Source organism: Cebus imitator, unplaced genomic scaffold (assembly GCF_001604975.1).
Source record: "Cebus imitator isolate Cc_AM_T3 unplaced genomic scaffold, Cebus_imitator-1.0 Scaffold460, whole genome shotgun sequence".
NCBI lineage: Eukaryota > Metazoa > Chordata > Mammalia > Primates > Cebidae > Cebus > Cebus imitator.
In genome coordinates, this window is record NW_016107775.1 from 853,817 (window position 1) to 876,381 (window position 22,565).

General features: G+C 36.7%; 1 protein-coding gene across 2 annotated transcripts in view; it reads left to right on the plus strand.

Moving 5' to 3' along the window:
* The window catches only part of RAB23 (RAB23, member RAS oncogene family), a 32,911-nt gene extending 12,496 nt beyond the window's left edge, over window positions 1-20,415 (plus strand). For both annotated transcript variants that reach the window (XM_017512007.2, XM_017512006.2), the window contains exons 3-7: window positions 1,331-1,416; window positions 11,908-12,064; window positions 13,689-13,771; window positions 14,929-15,021; window positions 18,609-20,415. In XM_017512007.2, coding sequence (XP_017367496.1) covers window positions 1,331-1,416; window positions 11,908-12,064; window positions 13,689-13,771; window positions 14,929-15,021; window positions 18,609-18,748 — 559 coding nt within the window. In that variant the 3' untranslated portion in view covers window positions 18,749-20,415. The remainder of the gene's footprint in view (window positions 1-1,330; window positions 1,417-11,907; window positions 12,065-13,688; window positions 13,772-14,928; window positions 15,022-18,608) is intronic.
* Window positions 20,416-22,565: the final 2,150 nt, after the last annotated feature.

The window sequence follows — 22,565 nt, forward strand, 5'->3', positions numbered from 1 at the left end:
TAAGGGCAACCAGGGAGCGCCAGGGAAGTAAACTGCTTTTTTTATTTATTTTTTATTTTTTATTTATTTATTTATTTTTGAGACAGTGTTTTGCTCTGTAGCCCAGGCTGGAGTGCAGTGGCACAATCCTGGCCAACTGCAACCTCCTCCTCCTCCCAGGTCCCAGTTCAAGCAATTTTCCTGCCTCAGCATCCTGAGTAGCCAGCATTACAGGCACGTGCCACATTGCCCAATTAATTTTTGTATTTTTAGTAGGGACAGGGTTTCACCATGTTGGCCAGGCTGGTGTTGAACTCCTGACCTCGTGATCCACCTGCCTTTGCCTCCCAAAGTGCTGGGATTACAGGTGTGAGCCACTGCACCTGGTCTTTTGGTTGTTTTTTTTTTTTTTTTTTTGAGACAGAGTTTCACTCTGTCTCCCAGGCTGGAGTGCAGTGGTGCTCTGCCTCCCGGGCTCAAGCGATTCTCCCACCTCAACCTCCTGAATAGCCAGGACTACAGACATGTACCATCACACATGGCTAATTTTTGTATTTTTGGTAAAGATGGGGTTTCGCCATATTGGCCAGGCTGGTACTCAACTCCTGCCTCAAGTAAGCTGCCCACCTAGGCCTCACAAAGTGCTGGGATTATAGGTGTGAGGCACCATGACTGGCAGTAAATTTTTTTTTTGCCTTCTTATTCTCATGCTACACAAAGGCACCAGAACCCTTTAGAATGATGTAGGGAAAGAAGAGCAAGCACTGACCTAAGGGAATTCCCCTTCCCAAAAACATTAGTCTTAGACCACCACTACCTATGACTGTGTCACAGAAAAAAACATGGCAGATAAATCTGAATCATGTGAGGAGCTATAGCTTTGGGGGAATATTTTTTACTCTTTTACTGTTGGTAATGATATCAACATCTGACAGAGTTTTTCAGGGTGAAATTGACAGTGTACACGTGGTTCCCTGACTTATGATGGTTTGACTTACAATTTTTCAACTTTAGCATGGGTTTATTGAGACGTAGCCCCATCATAAGTTGAGGAGCATAAGGATTTATAATAGTTCTGTTTATGTTTTTTGACTTTACAGTGGTTTAATGGGGTGTTAAATGCATTTTTGACTTAAGGATATTTTTGACTACAATATTTTCAGCTTATAGTGGGCTTACCAGGAGTTACTGTGCTTGTAAACCAATGGGTTTATTGGGAAATAACCCACTGTAAGTCAAGGAACATTTGTGGTTTTAATATCTTTGGATTTGAAAACGAAAAATATACACAAAGCTATATTACCAAAAACATTTTCCTTTACATGTGAAATAAATTCATCTCTTGTTTTAGAGTTAATGATGAAGATGTCAGACTAATGTTATGGGACACTGCAGGTCAAGAGGAATTTGACGCAATTACAAAGGCCTACTATCGAGGTAAAACACAGGATTGATTGATTTTCTTTGGGCACATTATTTTGGCTAAACTAACTTTGCTTTCTTTGTTTCTCATATAAGGGTTTCTCTTGAAGAATAGTTAAAATAATTTCAAAGTATTTTTTTAAATCCCAGTTCATTATTCTTCTAAAGATTTTGTATAGTGGCAAATAACACCTGGTACCGTACACAGTTTGTCTGTGCCTTAGAATTATATGACTCATGTAGGCATTCCCAGACCAAATCAGGAAGAAACTGTTAAATGCCTACTTTGACCCCAAGAAAATGACTGTATAATCAGAGAGTGGAAGCTAATATATGAAAAAGTAAAGCCCCAGCAAATAAGATGGCATATTGTTAGGACAGTGAAATGGCATGGTAAAGCCTTTTCAGTGCTGTGGGAGTTCAGAGAAGTATGAGATACCTGTGAAAGGAAGGAACCATGACTGAGGAATTTAAGGCTCTAAAATGTGGGCTGAAATTTCTTAAAAGGCTAAATGAAACTCCTGAATGGAACTTAAAAGTTTCCTTTAACATTTTTCTATAAAATTTTGCCCTTTTCTTTTGGAATTTAAACATCATTTTCAGTGTTCCTGTAACTCAGCTGCCAATAGTGATTAAAGTGAGAGAACACAATAACAAAAGCTTGATGAAATACCATATAGCATTCTAGCCTGTTGATGCCAAGTAAATATTAATTGATCATTCATACTGACAAGTATTTAATACTCTGCACTTCACAGATGCTGTGGGAGCTACAAAGGCACAGCTGGTATACTGATTATCCCTTCTATGGCGTCCCTCTTTTCTGAACCTTTCACTGTGTTGTAATTAAAGCTTGTTTCCTAAAGACACAGTTTCCCCTGCTGCCTTCTCTAAGGGAGGCTTTTTACCCCTATCCCTGCCTACTCACATTCTACAGGACTTAAAGGATGTTGGGCAGAGGGTATCTTGTTTCTCACTGCTGCTTCCAAACCATTCCTCCTCTTTTCTCCTTCAGAAACCTGGGCACCTTGAAAGTCCAGGTCATGAGATTTTTACCCACCACTAATGCCCCTGCTTGCCATGGTCCATCGACTTCCTTTATAGTCCATCACCTCCTTTCTGATAACACTGGCCTCTGGCTCAGTTTCTTCATCACAACTGTTTGGGTTACTTTTTCAAAATTCGGCCTGTTTCTTATTTCCTTGTTGTTTTCAAGGTCAACAATTTTTTCATTACTCCAAAATCTAAGCCTCTGTAGTCTCCCACTCACTGACCACTGCTGCCTATGCTTGTGCTTGCTAATTGTAATACCCAGACTCTGTCATGAAACCATCAAGAGCTTCTCTGTACATTGACCCTACCACTTTTTAAAATATGACCTTCCACATGGCTTTACTGCTTCTCTTCCTCAATTTAGTTTTTCTAGTCCTGTAAGCATTTGCTTGCAAGGACCTTTAACTCCCTGGCTTAAGCTCTCTGCTTAATACTTGCTCAGCAAAATGCCCAATCCAGTTAAACCCAACTGTCTACCAATCTGCATCCAAGCACCTGAACCATATAGAGAATATCAGACAACCATTCAGACTGAACTTTGAAGCTACCAGCACATAACCTTAATGAGTGCGTAGTGCCGTCAGACACTCTCAGTATTCTTTACTCAAGTCTCTGTCATTTTCCAAAATACCTCTTTTATGTTTTCTCTTACCTTAACCTTGGGGATCCCTTCCTCCTCTCTACTCTCTGCTGATTTCTTTGCTTCACTCTTCTTTGAGAAAATAGATGAAATCAGTGAAAACTTTTATCCTTCTCATAACCAGATCACTTTCTTGGTTAAAACTCTTCAGCATCATATACACAGGACTTTACAAGTGTGTTTCTCCTTGTCTGCCAGCATCATCTGCTGATTTTTCACTTGTATTTCACCCTTGAGAAATCCTCCAATTTTTTCTTTCCTTTTACACTATGCCTGGAATGCTTTCTTGTCTTACTTGACTGTCTACCTTCAACCTTAAGAGCTCAGAAGTCTCTATGAAACTTTTTGTGGCTCTCATCCCTGAAAAGTTAATAATTTTTTAAGCTAATTCAGTATGTTTATTGCATTTATAACTCTGTAGTATTTGCATATTTATTTTCCCTGACAAATTATGAGTTACTTTAGCTTCTGGCTTATGGAGTGGTAGGGTTTTTGTCTTTGTCTCCCCAGCCCCATTGCATAGCATCTGTTGGCTCATATGAATTCAGTTAATTTTTTTATAAGTGAAATTCTACTGGTTCATCACACAGTCTCATTTTACTTATCAGATGCTATAAATTTATACTGTGACCTTAAGCAATGGATGAAATTGTGTGTGTGTGTGTGTGTGTGTGTGTGTGTGTGTGTGTGTGTGTGTGCCTTCTTTGTCTTAACTTTTATTTATATTGATATAACATTTCTTGGAAACATATCTGAAAAGTTTCCTTTAAGATAATTATCTTTTTTACTTCTGAAATATATGTATATACACACACACACACACACACACACACACACACATTTAATACACATTTGCTGAATAAAACTTCAAATCTAGAGAAACAGTCATGGGGGCAACCATAAACACAGCAGATCCTACTTTCCTGAGGCTTCCAGAGAGAGTAAATATCTTTAAGTGAAATAATTTATAAATATATATGTGTGTATATATATAGATACATGTGTATATATATGTATATGTTTACATTTATAAATATACATGTATATAAGCACATACACATATATATTTGTATTTATAAATATATAAATATAAATTATTTTACTTAAAGATATTTGCTCTCTGAACTGGAAGCCCCAGGAAAATGGCATCTGCCTTGTTTATTGTTGCCCAGATGACTGTTTCTCTAGATTTGAAGTTTTATTCAGCAAATGTGTATTAAGTGTCTCTGTTGTTCTAGGGATATAATAGGCATAGTAAACCTTGCCCTGGCTTCTTTGTCTTAACTTGTATTTATATTGATGTAATAACATTTCTTGGAAATATATCTGAAAAGTTTCCTTTAAGATAATTATCTTTTTTACTTCTTAAATCTCCTTTTGTTTTCTCCTTTTAAATCTACCCTTTGATATCATAAAAATTAAAATATATTCTGTCTTAGTACTTGGAATGCTAGTAGTTGAATACTAAACAGTCCTAAAGAACAGATGATATGGAAGCAGTTATAAATTATTTTTTCAAAATCTCTTTAAACATCCTGTATTGAAAGATATAGGTTTAATGACACTGAAATAATAGATATACAATGGAAATTCTTCTGACTTCATGGAAGTCTTCTTTAGTATGTCACTTTATCCAACTTGAAAGGGAATCTATGTTTGTGTGTCCTGGATTATCTGAGAAGCAGTACTTGAAAACAGAACAGATATATTGAATAGCAGTCTAACAGTATACGTCTTGAAGAAATCTCTGTATATGAAAGTTCCAAGTGACCGTGTTAATGAATTTTTAGTACAGTTTCATATAAACACATAATTTCTTCTTTTAGACAGGATTTACCACTGATTTCATTGAAGTAGCTTGCTTCTTTACTGTATTTACAAATTTATACCAGTTACATAAAATATATATACTTGAGAAATAGGGTGAATTCAAGTAACTTTTGAATATATAGCCTATTTTTTTCACTTTTGAAAATATGGGATTTGTTATAACAATGGCAACTAAGGTTTGATAACTGTACTAACATATAAATGATCAAAGAAGTTGCCTTTCTGAATTGGTATCAAGGGAACTTGACTTCCACTGCCTGCTCTAAAAAGCATTTTGGTTTCTTAATACCACTACTTACAACTATATTTACTGTGTACTTTACGGCTTCCCATCCACAGTAGCTTTGGTTATTTTCTGTGGCTGACAGTTTGGATCCTGAGCACCTGTATCATGTTGTAAGGTAGAGAGTTATGTTTTTACTACCCCAAACCCTTCTTAGAGTAGATGGTATTGTTTTTTCTCCCAAGGTTCTGTCACTCAAGTAGATGGTATTTTTATCAAATTATGAATTTCAACACTGCTGATTAACAGGTCCTAAATGTACACTTTTATTCTTGAGTAAAGGTTATTTGTATTTTTTAATGGGGTTATTACCCTATCTTCCCCACACATTCAAAAAAATAAATAAATAAACATAAAACCTAGGTGGAAACACCAAAAAGAAGTAGGATTACTTGAGATTTTTATTATTTTCTTTTCATCTGCTGAACTTTGTCCTCTAAATTCTCTGCATGAAATGTCTGTTTTTTTTTTTTTTTTTTTTTGAGGAAATATAGAGGCTAGGCTATTCCTTTCTAAGCTTTTGACAGTTTGATGTGGCAGTATTACTTTTTAACCAATAGAGTTATTTTTAGAGAATATATTTGACATTACGTATCTATAATTTAAAAGGCAAAACTGGCAAGGCGCATTGGCCCATGCCTGTAATTCCAGCACTTTGGGAGCCTGAGGCAGGCAGATCATCTGAGGTCTGGAGTTTCAGACCAGTCTGGCCAATATGGTGAAACCATATCTCTACTAAAAATTAAAAAATTAGCTGGGTGTGGTGGCACACACCTGTAATCTCAGTACTGGGAAAGGTGAGGCATAAGAATAGCTTGAACGTGGGAGGCAGAGGTTACACTGAGCCGAGATCCATGCTACTGCACTCTAGCCTGGGCAAAAGGGCAAGACTCTGTCCAAAAAAAAAAGAGCCTATCTTAGTAATTTAACTTTTTTTTAGCCAACTATATTAAAATGGCAAAGGGGATGAGATACTGAGACAGGTCCTCAGTTTCAGCTTCTTTTTCTAAATGTTAAAACATAAACATCACAATACAATATGATTTAAGGAAGAAACAGCAATTATACATAAATTTGAAAAACAGTATATTTAACATTCTTTTATGTTTTCCCTTTGGGGAGCCCCTTTGGGGTTCCATTAGAATGCTTTTGGTTGCTGACAAGAGAAAAGGAATTTCAAACTGGCTTAAACGAAACAGATTGACTGATTTGATAGAAAAGTCTGGAAATAGCATCACTTTTAGTTGTTTGTTCAGCCGATAACCTTAGTGATTCTCCTGGCCACGTCTCCTCCCTGTGTGGGGTATCTCCTCACATTGATTTCCCTTTGGGTTGCAAGATTGTCACCAGGAGCAATGAAAGCCACATGTTTGTTTACATCCTTGGGGAGAAAGAGTTACTTCCCACAGCAGTGGTTCAGATGTCCTGAGCTTTTCTCTGATTAGACCACCCTTGCCCTGATTGCAATAATGAAAGGAATGTGATTAATTGACTTGGATCACATAGTGCTCTTCACCACCACAACTCCCACCTCCAGCAGAGGATAGGTTTAGAATACCTAAATTACATGGCTACTATACAGTGGGGGAAAGGTGTTTTTAGGGAGAGATGCCACTTAGGCAGTCAGACAGTATCTGCTGCTAGTACAGATTTAGATAGTGATGTAATTAAATCAAAATAAAAGTAGGAAGAGAGGGTAAGGGCTAGAAAAAATGAAATAAGACACAAATTTGGTGGTAGAAACACTATGCCATGGCTCACTGATTTAAATCCTAGACATGTATTATTAATAATGCATAAAAATCAACAAAATTTTTAAAAGAAATTTTATTTTAATTCATTTAAAAGACCTATTATTCCAAAGCCATTGCTCAAAGGTATTATTATGGACTTGGAATGCTGGCTTAATTGTATAGTGAGACATGTTGAAACAAGACTGTCTTGTAAATAGGTTACAAAAGAGCACAGATTAGGAAGCATCCGGGATCCCAACTGACTTCTCTAACGCTTTTTAGAACGTCTACTCCAGGCAGTAGGAACCAATGCTTTTAGTTAGTACAGCAAACTACAGACAACATAAAATAGATTTTTGTCACAGTTTTTTACTGAGACTTTGGTTTGTTGGAGAGGAAAAACACCTTCTTTCTTCTACTCTTTTGGTCCTTGACTGGGTCTCTAACAAAAGACAGATTAACAAGAGAAAAGCATATGAATTTATTTAATATAAGTTTTATGTGACAAAGGAGCCTTCATAAAGAAATGAAGACCCAAAGAAACAGTTAAACCTGAGCATTTTTATTCCAGGTTTGAGGAGGGGTGCAAAGTCATTGAAGAATGTGATAGGACAAAGCTAAGAGCCATAAACTAGGGGAAGCTTAGCAAGATTCATCAGCAAAGGTTCATTCAGATTCCTTTTGGTGTCCCTCTCTCTTCAGAAATGAGGATGCCTCTTTCCTTTGGGTATAGGGAGGTCACCTCTCATCTGAGGGGCTTATGACTTCCTTCAGGTAAAGGTCAGAAAATCCTTCCTTTGGGAGGCCAACGTGGGCAAATCACTTGAGGTCAGGAGTTCAAGACCAGGCTGGTCAACGTGGTGAAAACCCATCTCTACTAAAAGTATAGAAAAATTAGTTGGACATGGCAGTGGGTGCTATAATCCCAACTAACCAGTAGGCAGAGGCAGGAGGATCGCTTGAACCTGGGAGGCAGAGGCTGCAGTGAGCCCAGATCATGCCACTGCACTCTAGCCTGGGCAACAGAGCAAGACTCTTAAAAAAAAAAAAAAAAAAAAATCAAAAATGAAAATCCTTCCTGAGTTTTATGACCTGCTTCAGAGGAGAAGGGGCTGGGGGGAGATCAAAGTGACCCTCCTCTTCTGCTATTTCCTCAAATTCCTTTAGCTTAAAATACTCAGTACGTCAAGGTGCCATATTTTAGGGTAACACGTCCAGAGCCCTATTACTGGTATCTCTTGGATGCAGTTCATCTCTGTCCCTGTGAAATGCATGAGCATTCCTCACCCTGCCATTGAGAGAAGCACGGTTCCTTCCTGATATGGCTCTCTGCTTTTGGTCTGTTGGTTTTGATTTTTCACTCTCACTTTCAGTCATTGCATATTTCTCATGCTTGAATCAAGGCGCCACTAATCCAAAATGTCTCCCAGTTGCTGGAAATACATAACAGCTTCCTTAATTGGTCTTGCCGATGTCCATTCTTTAAGGTTTAAGATGAAGGAGGTGGTGATAGCGCCCTCATCCATCCTACTGCATCTTTTCACAGGATAGAGCGTTTGGAGTACAGTACTTCTTCTAAAGAAATTCTTTACAGTTCCTCTTTCAGTCCAACCCCCTTCTTATATTTAAAAAAAAAAAAATCTTGAAGTGCTTAAGGGAGTTCGAGTTGTGTAGCAGGATTATAGCCATTTGCTTTCTAAATTCTGCAAATAATCATCTGTCTCATAAATCTTGGAATCTGGTATTTGTTACATGCTTTATTGGTACCTCAGTCAAAAAAAAATTTTTTTAAAGGGATTGGGGGGAAGCGATCATCTTTTGAGCTTTTTAAAATAAATATTAGAAATGGCTTTTTGGTCATTAGGATTTTTCCAAACATAAAAGAACCATGAGGAATCACAGTTTGACAAAGGACTTTATCTGTATGATATTCAGTTAGGGGAAATGGAAACAAGCTGTTGTCCAGCATTTGTCAGAATTGCTGTAACCGTAAAAGTAATCCATAACAAGTAATACAGTTGATTTTTTTTTTCCCATTTTAGTAATATATTTAGGTTAAATCAGAAAGGTGGTGCAGCATTTGATATAAAGTCTTGGTGTCAGGTAAACCATCCTGCTTTGGAGGTTTGTATACCATTCTTTCTAGAGATTGTAATTTATCTTCTTAGGACTTGTTTTTGCAGTCTTATTTCAGATTTTTTATTTCCTGCAGTTCTTGTTTTTTGATTTTGTTCTTTATACTGCATAAATCCGTTTTTCTCCTGTGGTTTAATAGTCATACATTCTCTTATTCTTAAGTTGAATTTGCCTTTAACTTAAGCCACTTACTGTCTTAGTTTGAGCCTCTCCCTGCCTTTCCACTGTGCCATGTGGGTGGGGGTGGTTTATTTGGGACATGGTCCCAGGAAGTAGAGCAAAAGACTATGCAGAATGAGGCAAGGAAGGGAGAAAACCAATAAAGGGATCTAAGTGTCACTGTGGGTCACTGGGGCTCAGTTTCCCTGAGGAACCATGAAGAGAGGCCTCAGGAGCCCACCCACGGGAGGCTGAGGTGTTAATCGCACCCTCCAGAATCAGTCCCTGCTTGGGGATGCATCAAGAAAGCCCCCAGCGGAACAGCAGACCCCCTGCAGCATAGGCTGGAGGTAGGGCAGGAGCACCTGGCACAGGAACTGCTCTCCACAGCTGCACTGAAGCGACCGAGGGGACAGGGGAGGGGACGGAGGGGAGAAGGGATGTATACGCGGTCACAGGCATCTGCTGCAGGGTTTATTTACCTCCCTTGATCATATAAACGTCTTCCCTTCTTCACACAAGCACTTTGGCACATTCTCACATTTCTTTGATCTCTCCCATTCTGTCCCCTGCTAAATAATTTTGGGATTGTTACGGACATACTTTATCTTTTGGTCTTTTACTTTTTTTAAATAACATTGAGCTTTTCTTAATCATTTTTACTGCACATATCTCTGGCACTGTCTGCTTGTTTGTTTTCCATCACATACGCTTCCTCTAAGAGGTTTTTTTTGGTTAGCTGTCTGAGACCTTGAACACTTGGAAATATCCTATTGTGCCCTCAACTTTAAATGGCAGTTAGCTGGACCTCAAGCTGTAGGCTTAAAGCTAATACATTGAGTTTTATGCTAAAGAACAATTTTTTTTTTTTTTTGAGACACAGTCTCATTCTTTTGCCCATGCTGGAGTGCAGTGGCATAATCACAGCTCACTGCAGCCCCATCCTTGTAGGCTCAAGCAATCCTCCCACCTCAGTCACCTGAGTAGCTGGGACTACAGGCATGTGCCACCACACCTGGCTGATTTTTGTATTTTTTGTAGAGATGGGGTTTCACCGTGTTGCTCAGGCTGGTCTCTGAGCTCAAGCGATTCATCTGCCTTGGCCTCCCAAAGTGCTGGAATTACAGATGTGAGCCACCGTGCCCAGCACAGTTTATTAAAACATGATTACATAATGATTTTTTATTTGTAGTTGAGGTAAATATTACAGCTCAAGTAAATATAAGTTTATTTTTTGATATACTCATGTGATCTCTTCAGTTTTTTTTCCCTTAAATTCTGACAAGGTCTCAGGGTGTCTTTGTCTCTCTCTTTCTATATTTTGCATAATTAATTATATGGATTAAAACCTGTTTTTAGGTCAGGCACAGTCACTAACGCCTGTAATCCCAACACTTTGGGAGGCTGAGACCGACAGATTTCTGGAGCTGAGGAGTTTGAGACCAACTTGGGCAACACTGGACAACCCCATCTGTACCAAAAAAAAAAAAAATTAGCCATGCATGGTGGCATGCTCCTGTAGTCCCAGTTACTCGGGAGGCTGAGGTGGGAGGACTGATTGAGTCCAGGAGGTCGAGGCTGCAGTGAGCCATGATCGTGCCACTGCACTTCAGTTTGGGCAACATAGTGAGACCTTGTCTCAAAAAAAAAAAAAAAAAACCACAACAAAAATGAACCTTCTTTTTTTACAGTAATAGCAAACTGCAGTTTTATTCTGTGATCTTTTGCTTTCTACAGTATTCCCTCTGGTAATATGTAGATGCACAGACTGTTTTTGGCTCTGGAGTGGTAGCCCAGGCACATCTTGAGACTTAGTAGAAAATTCTTATACCAGAGGGATCTGTAAGGAAGGAATAACGGTAAGAAAACATGCCTTGATTTCAGGAAATCCTCTTGACTCCCAGGATGGTATCCTGTTTACATGTCTGTTTTTATCACCATGCTACCTGAATCAATAGCTAATAATTTATAAAACTCCTTCTTCTAAGAGGTTTCTGCTGCTTTTTAGTTTTTTATATTATCAGCCTAAAATGACAGTTGATGGTTAAAATACTGTCAATGGATAACAGTATGGGTGGAAATTATACAGTTAAACAGGGTAAAAACTAAGTTCCTCCCCCATTTTATATATATATATATATATATATATATATATATATATATATTTTACTCTTGGCATTGGCTCTCAAATTATGTTCCTTAGGATCACTGGTATTCTACCAAAATAAAATAATACAATTTATTTAAAAAGTGAATAGAATGAGCAAGTTATGATTTCTTCTCATAAATTTTTCTTAAATCCGTGCTGAAAGAAATTAAGAAGCAAACTAACAAGAAGAATTTGGCAACACCTCTAATCATTTTTAGTTTACCATTCTCTCTAGCTTTTATAATGGAATTAAATCAGTATTTTATGGTATTCCAAAAAGAATGTGTATGGTTTTGAGGGTACTGTGACAGTTGAACATGTTTGAGATTCACTGTTTTTGGTAAAAACTGGCTCGTTGAGTTAGAAAATACAGTGTACAAGCTGAAAAGTAAAGAAGGGTGGTACAAAGATGAGTTCAGCATTTATTTACATAAAAGTTGTTTTGAATGGATAAAAGTTGTCCCCATTCTGCATGAGATTGTTTTATTAATGTAAATAACATTTTTATTTTGTGAACTTACAGGAGCCCAGGCTTGTGTGCTCGTGTTTTCTACCATAGATAGGGAATCTTTTGAAGCAGTTTCCAGCTGGAGAGAGAAAGTAGTAGCTGAAGTTGGAGATATACCAACTGTACTGGTGCAAAACAAGATTGACCTCTTGGATGATTCTTGTATAAAGAAGTAAGGTGGCTACTTTTGGGGGAGGAGGGACAGTAATTCTGTAAAGTTAAGACATTTTAATTTTTGCCTAGTTTTACAGGATCTAGGAAAATTCCTATACTTAACATTTTGAAGGTTTTAAATTACTTAAAGATTTTAATTTACTTAAAATTTCTGTGAGCTTTTCCATGTGACTGGTTTCAGTTAAAAAATTCATTCTGATTCATAAGTAGAGAAAATTGAAGGAATAAAATTTGAAGGCTCTTTTAGAATTCTAATCTCAAGTCTTTGCACAATAAATGCAATTCTTCATGTTAAGTCAAACCCTAATATAGTAAGAATGTTAAGAAAAGCATTCCTAGATTTTATAATATCCAGAATAAATAGCTATCCTGTATTGATGAATTTTAATTAAGGGTTCAGATTCATATTGTTTTGTATAGTTTGAACTCTTAGACTCAAATCTGTGAACAGAATTTGGCATCCAGATAATTTCTGTTTATAAATATTTACTCATTGCATTATTAATATTTTTGCCAGCTTTGAAAGTCTTTGCTTGGTTTTTACTTTTTTTTTTTTTTTTGTCTTCTGTTGTTTGTTGCGGTATAACAAATTAGCCCAAAACTTAGTGTCTTAAAACAACAAACATCTATTATATCACAGTTTCTGTAGGCCAGGAATTTGGGAGTGGCTTAGCTGGTGGTTTTTCATGAAGCTGCAGTCAAGATGTTGGCTAGGCCTGTTCTCACAGAAAGGCTAAACTACAGCTGGACCATCCACTTCTATGATGGCTTATTCACTCAGCAGGAAGCCTTAGTTCCCTGCCAGATGGGCCTCTCCTTGGCGCTGCTTAAGTATTCTCACAACATGGCGGCTGTTTCAGCCAGAGTGGGTGATCCAAGAAAGAGCAAGACAGAAGCCATAGTGTTTCTTATGACCCAGTCTTAGAAGTCACATACTGTCCCTTGCATTGTACATTATTGGACTCCCAAGACAAACCTTGATTATAGTGTGGGATGAGAATACACAAGAGGCTGAAGACCAGAAGCCAGGGGAATAGCGGGGCACAGTTACTACAGTCTCTAATGACGTTAATATCAGGAGTCCACAACCAGGAATCTTGATACAACTGAAAATAGGAGTACAATTGGAGATATAGTCATTAATATACTGACTTTGGCTTGAGGCAGCAAAACTGTTTCATGAACAGTAAGAATAAAGTAAGAATTCACTGTAAGATTTTCAGAGTGTAATTAAATACAGGTGTTCTTAGGCAGAGAGAAAATTAAAGTATCATAAAGAAAAGTGATATTTTCTTATTTTAGGGCTAGAGATTAATGACTTTCTAGAAAAAATCTTCTGTGTACACATAGAGTATAATAGCGGGTGTTGATTTCTCAAGAGTAGTGAAGACTAAAATCAGTTCAGCACTAAGTGAAAATGTAGCTTTCAACTGGTTTTACTTAACTGGGCTTTGATAATCAAGCTCCTTTAAAAAGAAATACGAAAATTTTCTGAAAGTGTGATCCACGTTCCCTCCCTGCCCTGCCAAACTGTATTCAGTAAATGTAATTAAAAGTGATTTTTTTTTAAAAAGCAATCAGAAGCTACCTTTGTAAAGCATTTTTCTTTAATTGCTATGCAGTGAGGAAGCTGAGGCACTGGCAAAAAGGTTAAAGTTAAGATTCTACAGAACATCAGTGAAAGAAGATCTAAATGTGAATGAAGGTAAATTGCCTTTAAAAGATATATATTGCAAAAAGAAATTTTATTCCTATGCTTTAAAAATTGTGTTGTTGGCCGGGCGCGGTGGCTCAAACCTGTAATCCCAGCACTTTGGGAGTCCGAGGCGGGTGAATCACGAGGTCAAGAGATCGAGACCATCCTGGTCAACATGGTGAAACCCCGTGTCTACTAAAAATACAAAAACATTAGCTGGGCATGGTGGCACATGCCTGTAATCCCAGCTACTCAGGAGGCTGAGGCAGGAGAATTGCCTGAACCGGGGAGGCGGAGGTTGCGGTGAGCCGAGATCGTACCATTGCACTCCAGCCTGGGTAACAAGAATGAAACTCCGTCTCAAAAAAGAAAAAAAAAAAATTGTGGTGTTTAAAAATTATAACTAGAACAAGATTTTTTAATTGGCTAACATTAAGTAGAATTTAAAGCCTTTCTACTTCTTTTTGTTAGTCCTTAATTATTTACTAATGCCCTTGAATACTTTTCATCCTGGTGAGGTTTTCCATTTTTATTATTATCTTTGAAAAAATCTAAGCTATGTATGTGTCAGATACATGCATATACATGCAAATATATATGCATATATGTTTTTTGTTGATAGCTGTTAAAAATAACTGAGTTGTTTTAGACCTCCATGGTAGTCGATATTCCACTGGTTACAATGACTTTAAGTTGTTTTAATAGTATTTCCTAATTTAAGAAAGTGAAATTAGAGAAAGATGATCAATTAGTTTTTTTCATTCTAGAATTGCTACTTAATAGGTTGCAACTAGATTTTCTCTTGGATCTCTATTTTGGATACTTTTCTTCACCTAAAGAAAGTAGACATCTTTTCAAGCCTGAGTCTGTTTAGCGATGTTCAGTATTAATCACTATTCGGATACTTAAAATAGAAGAACCAATGACTATAAGTATTATTTCACTTATTTACTAATAAAATACCATGTACGTTTGTTAATATTATCATTGTACTTCTCAGATATTGCCCAAATAATTTTTAAAAGTTGGCTTTTTAGCTAGATTATATACTTCTAATTCTAACTTTAAATTTGTTTAGTAAGTATAAATTATTATAAATTATGTGAAATAATATATTTACATGCATAAATAATTGACCTGGTTTGGGGCGTTTATTTTTATTCCAGTTTTTAAGTATTTGGCTGAAAAATACCTTCAGAAACTCAAACAACAAATAGCTGAGGATCCAGAACTAACGCATTCAAGTAGTAACAAAATTGGTAAGTACCTAGGAAATTTTAGCTCATGTTTATTTGGTAAATTTGTTTTCCATTCATTATTATTCACTTTTTAAAAAATACATAATGTGCTCATTTCTTTCAGAAATGTGATTTAAAAGTGATTATTAAACAGACAAGTCAGTGATTATTAAAACTGTTAAGTATCAGGTCTCTTGTTAAAAGGTATATTGAATTAATGGGTTTTTTTGACTATTGAATTTTATAAATTGATTTGACAGATTAAACACAGCAGAGATAAAGACTTTTTATAAAGATCTGTGCTTTATATAAAGGAGCTTTATGACACTTGTTCTCCTGAATCTGTACTTATACTGGCTCTTACCTTTTTCCTTTCTTACCATCTTGCTTATTACCCATTACTGATTTTGCTTTTTCTCATGTTAAATGCTAGCAAAACTTTAGCATTCCCTGAAGAACAAATGTGTTATGTTCTCTTTCACAGTAACTGCCTGACCATGTCTCCCGTCTTACTTTGGATTCCAGGAAAATGAGAGCCTTGCTGCCTCTAAATCTTCTGTATATTCTCTTAAAGAATTCATATCTTTTTTCCATTCCCCTTCACTGCATATATATAAACAAACACATTATTTTCTGGACCTGTTTTAACTAGATTTTTTCTGATATCTGGCTTTTTTTCCTGACTTGGCCATTTTCATTGCATAATTCCTTGCCATCAGAGACCTCAAATGCCTTGTGAACACAGGACACTTAAAATAAGCCTCTACCTGGTGTGGTCTCCTTGACCCCACTCTTGTCTTCTTCATATCTACTGTATAAAGCTGTATCTAATAAGAATCATGGTGGAAGAAAGTAAATGCAGCCTCTTCATTCAAACATTTAAAGATGGTTTTGCCCTTCCTTTGTATAGCCTTCTGCCCCACCATTACATATATGTATACTCCATTTGCTGGTTCTCTCAGAGGTCTTGATCTTCACTGAGAATGCCCGGAGCTTGCTTGCTTCTTCATTGTTGATCATTTTGTTTCTTCTGTTGAGAATGACCTCTTTCCCATCTTCTGTCAAAGAACAATTCATTTCTCGAGGCCTTTCTAGAAAGCTCTCAGTTGTATATCTGCCTGCCTGAAGACAGCCTCTTACTCTTTTTCTGTTTGTTTGTTTTTTTTAAAGAAACAGGATCTCACTTTGTTGCTTAGGCTGGTCTTGAATTCCTGGGCTCAAGTGATCCTCCTGCCTAAGCTTCCCAATGTTGGGATTACAGGTGTGAGCCACTGCCCAGCCTCCAACTTCTCCTAAACTAATAGACATCTAAGTCTAGGGCATTGCCAACTGTCCAGTTCTGCCTTCTTCATGTAGTTTTTCCTTTCTGATGTATCAGATGCAATGTGTCCTTCCTTTGAACCTTCTGTAGGATTTTGTGTCTCTTTTATGACTCTTAACAAGTAATGTCATATGGCATTACTTGTTTACTGTCCTATTACATTGTAAACTTCTTCTGGGCGAAAATTGGTCTTAGTCACCTTTGTATCTGACAGTATCTCTGGCCCAGAAGTTTGTGTGTCATGGAAGCTAAGTCATTCATAAATTGGAGATTACATTTTGTGAATAGCACAGTTCAAAATGGAAACTATAAAGTTCTTTTAGCTACTCATCACTTTTATCTGTGGGCCACTTTATTACTGTTCTACCATAAGTAGGAAAAAAACCTATCTTACTAGTATTAACACAGAATTTCATAAATAGCTGGTGTGGTGGCTTGTGCTTATAATCCCAGCTTTTTGGGAGACTGAAGCAGGATTGCTTAAGGCCAAGAGTTTGAGACCAGTTTAGACAACATAGCAATAGCCTGTCTCTTAAAAACAAAAGAAAAATGAGCCGGTGGCACATTCTTGTGCCTGTAGTCCCAGTTACTCAGGAGGCTGAGGTAGGAGGACTGCTGGAGCCCAGGAATTCAAGGCTGCATTGTGCTATGATTGCACTGCGGCGCTCCAGCCTGGTGACAGAGCAAGATCCCATCTCTTAAATTAAAAAAAAAAAAAAAAAAAAAAAAAAAACCACACAACTCACAAATACTGTTACTGCTAACTAAAAGTTAGGTATTCTCGACAAAGTGATATGATGTGAAGTTAATAAGTTATTAAAATTACCGTATTTACTGATTCCACATTTCACAAATAAATTGTCAAAAGATGCAGAACAGTGTATAGAATATGCCACAACTTAGAAAAGAGAATATATATGCATTTTAGCCTGTATATGCATGAACTATATGTGGAAGGATAAGTAGGAAAAGTGGTAACATGTGTACCCTTAGGGGAGGAAAACTGGCAAGGGGTGAAAGTCCTGGTGAAAAAGAGCCTTAATGTGACCTCTTTTCTTGGGGAAGGGGGACCAAGTTTCACTGTATTGCCCAGGCTGGAGTGCAGTGGTGCGATCTTGGCTCCCTGCAACCTCTTCCTGCCTGGTTCAATCGATTCTTCTGTGTCAGCCTCCCAAGTAGCTGGGATTACAGGCATGTGCCATGACACCTGGCTAATTTTTGTATTTTTAGTAGAGATGGGGTTTCACCATGTTGGCCATGATGGTCTGGAACTCCTGACCTCGTGATCCGCCAACATCAGCCTCCCAAAGTGCTGGGATTACAGGTGTCAGCCACCGCACCCAGCCAGGGTGACCTCTTTTATAGCCTTTGAACTTTGTATCATGTGTATTAGCTATTAAAAATAAAACTAAAACAAAAGCTTTAAAATCATAAATCTGTGTCCATTGACAAATGAATGGATAAGCAAAATGTGTTATATACCTAAAATGGAATATTATTTATTTACCTTTAAAAAGGAAGGAAGGCCGGGCGCGGTGGCTCACGCCTGTAATCCTAGCACTTTGGGAGGCCGAGGCGGGTGGATCACGAGGTCAAGAGATCGAGACCATCCTGGTCAACCTGGTGAAACCCCGTCTCTACTAAAGCTACAAAAAATTAGCTGGGCATGGTGGCGCGTGCCTATAATCCCAGCTACTCAGGAGGCTGAGGCAGGAGAATTGCCTGAACCCGGGAGGCGGAGGTTGCGGTGAGCCGAGATCGCGCCATTGCACTCCAGCCTGGGTAAAAAGAGCAAAACTCGGCCTCAAAAAAAAAAAAAATAAAAATAAAAATAAAAAGGAAGGAAATGCTGCAATGTTCTATGTTGGATGAATGTTGAAGACATTATACTAAGTGAAATAAGTCGGTCACAAAGAAACACAGTATTCCATTTATATAAGGTAGAGTAATTAAAATCATAGAGACAAAAGATAGAATGGTGGTTGCTAAGGCATGCAGGGAGGGGGAATGGTGAGTTACTGTTTAATGGGTATCGAGTTTCAGTTTTAAAGATGAATAGAGTTACGGAGATTGATGGTGGTAATCATTCCACAACATTGCATATGTATTTAATACCACTGAACCATAAGCTTAAAAACAGTAAAGATGGTGAATTCTGTTGTATTTTACTACAATTTTTAAAACTGTAAGTATTTGAAAATACTACTGATTTTACTAACAAGCTGGATGCAACAAGTGACTCTGAGGCATGTCAGTGCCAATCACTGTTTTCCCTCAATTTATACAGGTGTCTTTAATACATCTGGTGGAAGTCACTCGGGTCATAATTCAAGTACCCTCAATGGTGGAGATGTCATCAATCTTAGACCCAACAAACAAAGGACCAAGAAAAACAGAAATCCTTTTAACAGCTGTAGTATACCCTAAAATGTTTTGGGAGGAAAAAAATTGAATTTACTTTGTGCAATTCAGTAAGAAACCCATCCAGCTGTCATGGTATGTGACAAGGTTTTCAGCAGACTTTGCACCTAATGGCTCTCTGAAAGTGACAGACTTAAATATTGCTCTGCAGTGCTTTTGAGAATGTAAAGTGAGACCTCTGGTGGAAAAATTACTGCCCTGTGGACTCCTTTAATTTTTTTTTACGTTAGATGAAGCTTCTCCTATTTTTAAAGGAATGCTCTAAGAAATTTCAGAATAGGTTTTGCTAAATTTTAAATGCTGGAAAACATAAATGAAATGCCTAAATATATTGTTATAGATTTTAATACTGTGGATCAGGAAAGATAGCAAGCATTCTTTTCCTCAAATTGTTCATCTGGCTTTTCTGCAAAATAGTATTGAATCTGAATACTTTCACAAAAGTAATACTGAAAGATAAACCCTAAATCTTGCCAGACTGCATTAGTATTTTGGCATTAGTACTTGTGCAATATCTGTGTCATGTAGACTGTGAGGTGTGCATGCAGATGTCTGGTACTGGAGTCAGCTGAAGGTAAGTGCAGTATTTAAGAAAATATACATTCTAATTAATTCACTTTTAAAACCATTTACATATTATGTATATGTTTTTACTTTCAAAACTCTAGACATACATTTTGCAAAATGAGCTTGGGCTTAAAAAGTGCTTTGTGCCAAAAAATATCATACCTAATTTTTATAGTGCTTTACTATCAGAATTTATATTGTTTATTATATCTTTTAAAAGCAGTAAGCAGTTTTCCTCTGTGACAGCATAGATAAAAGAGGAGTCTAGGAATTTTAATGCTGGAGCATCTCCTTGGTGAGCCCTTATTGCAAAATCTGTGGTATAATCACCCATAAGCATAGTGAGCTCCTGCTGTCATTAGATCAGCCAAAGCCCCTTAAGAAGGTACACAGCACATCTGCAATCATTCAGGAGGTCCTGTGAAGTGTGGTGGTGTATCTAACACCCTTTTGCTGCTCACTAACCCAGCTTTGCACTTACAGGATTATACTAACCATTTTTAAAATGCACAACAATATTATTACTAGTCTTAACCCAAATTTTACAGTGCCCTGCAACTCGAAACCATTCTGTTTATACTTTTACATGGTACTTTAAGATGATCACTTCCAAATTTCTCTAACCTTCAGTTTCTAGAGCACTGTCTGAAGAGCTGTCAGTCCCACATACAAATCATTTCTTTTACAAAATCATTTCATATGTAATTATGTGTCAAGGCATAAATTTTGTCAGTTGGGACAGTAGCTTTCCAGCTAAGATAATTGCATGCACTGTGTTAAAACTGATTATCATTCATCAATGGCTTTATTTTTAACCTATAAATAACCCCTTTCAATATACCTGATTTTTACAGCATTTCAAAATATGTAAAAATAACTTTTCTGTTATTAGAAAATGTGTCATGAAGCCATTTTTCATTATTTGTGCTAAAAAATGTTTTATGTATTCCTTTTGTGTTTTGTTTTTTAAGTCTTCCATCTGCACCCCCCCATCCTCCTAATGTTGAGAAAATCAAATTTCTTGGGTGTGTCCTTGTTAAGTGATCAAAAGTAAATGTTCTCTTTGCCATTTTAGATTGAAAAATAATAAAATATTAAAAAGTAAATTCTCGCTTTTCATTATATTGAAATGACCTGGCATCATCTATTTCACAGTAATATAAAATGTTTTTCTGTCACCAGTTGTCACCACTCGCATTGCTGACAGTGGGATAGGTGTTGGGGGCAAAACCCAGTTCCTAACAGTGGATACTGCTAATCATTCATCTTTTCCACTCTCTTCAGATAGTCTCTTTAATTCTTGCACAAATTAATATTTTGCAGCAAGTAGTCTTTTGGTCTTTATTGGTAGAAGAATCACTTGTTATATGTGTTCTGGTTATTTTTCATATTACTTGTGTGGATAAAAGTATGTTACCTTTCTATATTAAGGTAATCTGAGGATAGTTGCAGTTACTCTAATATTTGTAATATAATGTTATGTACTTAGTTTTATTTTTTTAAATAAGAACTGAGAGATATCTGTTATACATTTGAATTTTTAATTTGCGCTGCTGTATTTTAAACCTAACCATACTCATTTAAAATAATTAAGTAGGCCTGAAAGTCAGCCATGTGTTAATTACTCAATTTAATCAATTTTTAAAGCCTTCACAAATTGATATTTTTTTCCAACACCCTTCATTCTCTTAAATAATTTTAGCCTCATGAAACCGTATGTACTAAAGAAATACTTTTTTAAGATTCCAGGTTACTGTGCATTTGTGCTTGTAATCTGCTTTTTTAACATTACGGCTAATCTTTTGCATACAGACATATCACTGTGGAATAATTGCCATATTTCAGAGTTCCTCAGGTTTCCTTTTCCTTTTTCATTCTCTGTCTATGAATTAAATAGTATACAGAATAGCCCATATAAAGCAATATAGTTAAATAAAACCAGGTTAAATGATTTCCTTTGTATCTGCCCAAAGTTGATAGCACACATGTACTTTTACAGAGTAAACTAAAACTACGAAAAAGAGGATGAAAACTTTCCTCATTGTGGAGTTTTAGGTGGTTGCTTTAGAAGCTGGTAATGTAGTGCGCAGAAAGAACTCTCAGTAACACGTACTTCTTGGACCTGTGAGTTTTAGGAAATGGGACCTTTTCTGAAGATCTCAGAATGGGGAGTTGGCCTTAGGACCTAATGTCCCAACTTAGTGTTGGACCCTTTTAATGGAAGATATTTTTAATGATTAACATCCTTTTCAAAACCTTTGAAATAGTTATTGGTATCCTGGTAAAAATCTATCATTACTCTGTTTCTCTGAAAACAAAATTAACTGGTGAGGCGAAAGCTAGTTCCACGGGGCACCTACCTAATGAACAGGACTTAGTTTTAACTGTTAAGAATATCATTTGTATTATAGTCACTCCTTAGGTTTTTAGTTATAAAACACGTAAGTCTATCATCACACAGATGAATTTATTTGCTAATAAAATATTTGAAGCCACAGTAGACTCTGAAATATCCAACCATCAAACTCCTGAATAACTAGATGATTTGGCTATAATAATCTTTATCAGGTAGTGCTTCTTTTCATCTCTCTCTTGAAATGTCTACAGTAGGATGTTAGTAAACGCTCTTTTAAAAATAAAAAGTTGTTTGGAATAAAAGGAAAACTGAATTCCTTCTATATTTTTGTTACTAATAAATAATGCTTTTGTAAATTTGAATGGAAAACCACTTGTATGTATTGCTATTTGGTTGCAGTTATGCTCTCCAGTTTAATTTAAAATACAGTATGCAATAAAAATTTCATGAAGGATGAGTTCCAATAATCAAAAAAATAAATGCATTTCAAAGCTAAAATTTTGTGTGATATGTATGACTGTATCAACAGGGTGAAACTAAATACTAAAATATATAATGCAACTTCTTTAAAGATCAAAGCGACCTAAAAATATTTCACATTTCAGATACTCTGCCAATATTTAATATCCTCCTTTTATTGAAAGCAGTGCTAACAAGGAATGGCAGGAAGGCTACCCTAAAATCGTATATTACATTCTAGAAATGGTATAGAATTGAGACAGGGCAAAACATACTCTATATCCACTTAATCTATATAAATGACAACAGTATAAATTAGGGTAAAAATGTGACCCAGGAGATTCATCATCATTTGAAAATATACTCCCCCCCGCTTTTTTTGTGAAACAGAGTCTCGCTTTGTCACGAGGTGCCAGGCTAGAGTGCAGTGGCGGGATCTCA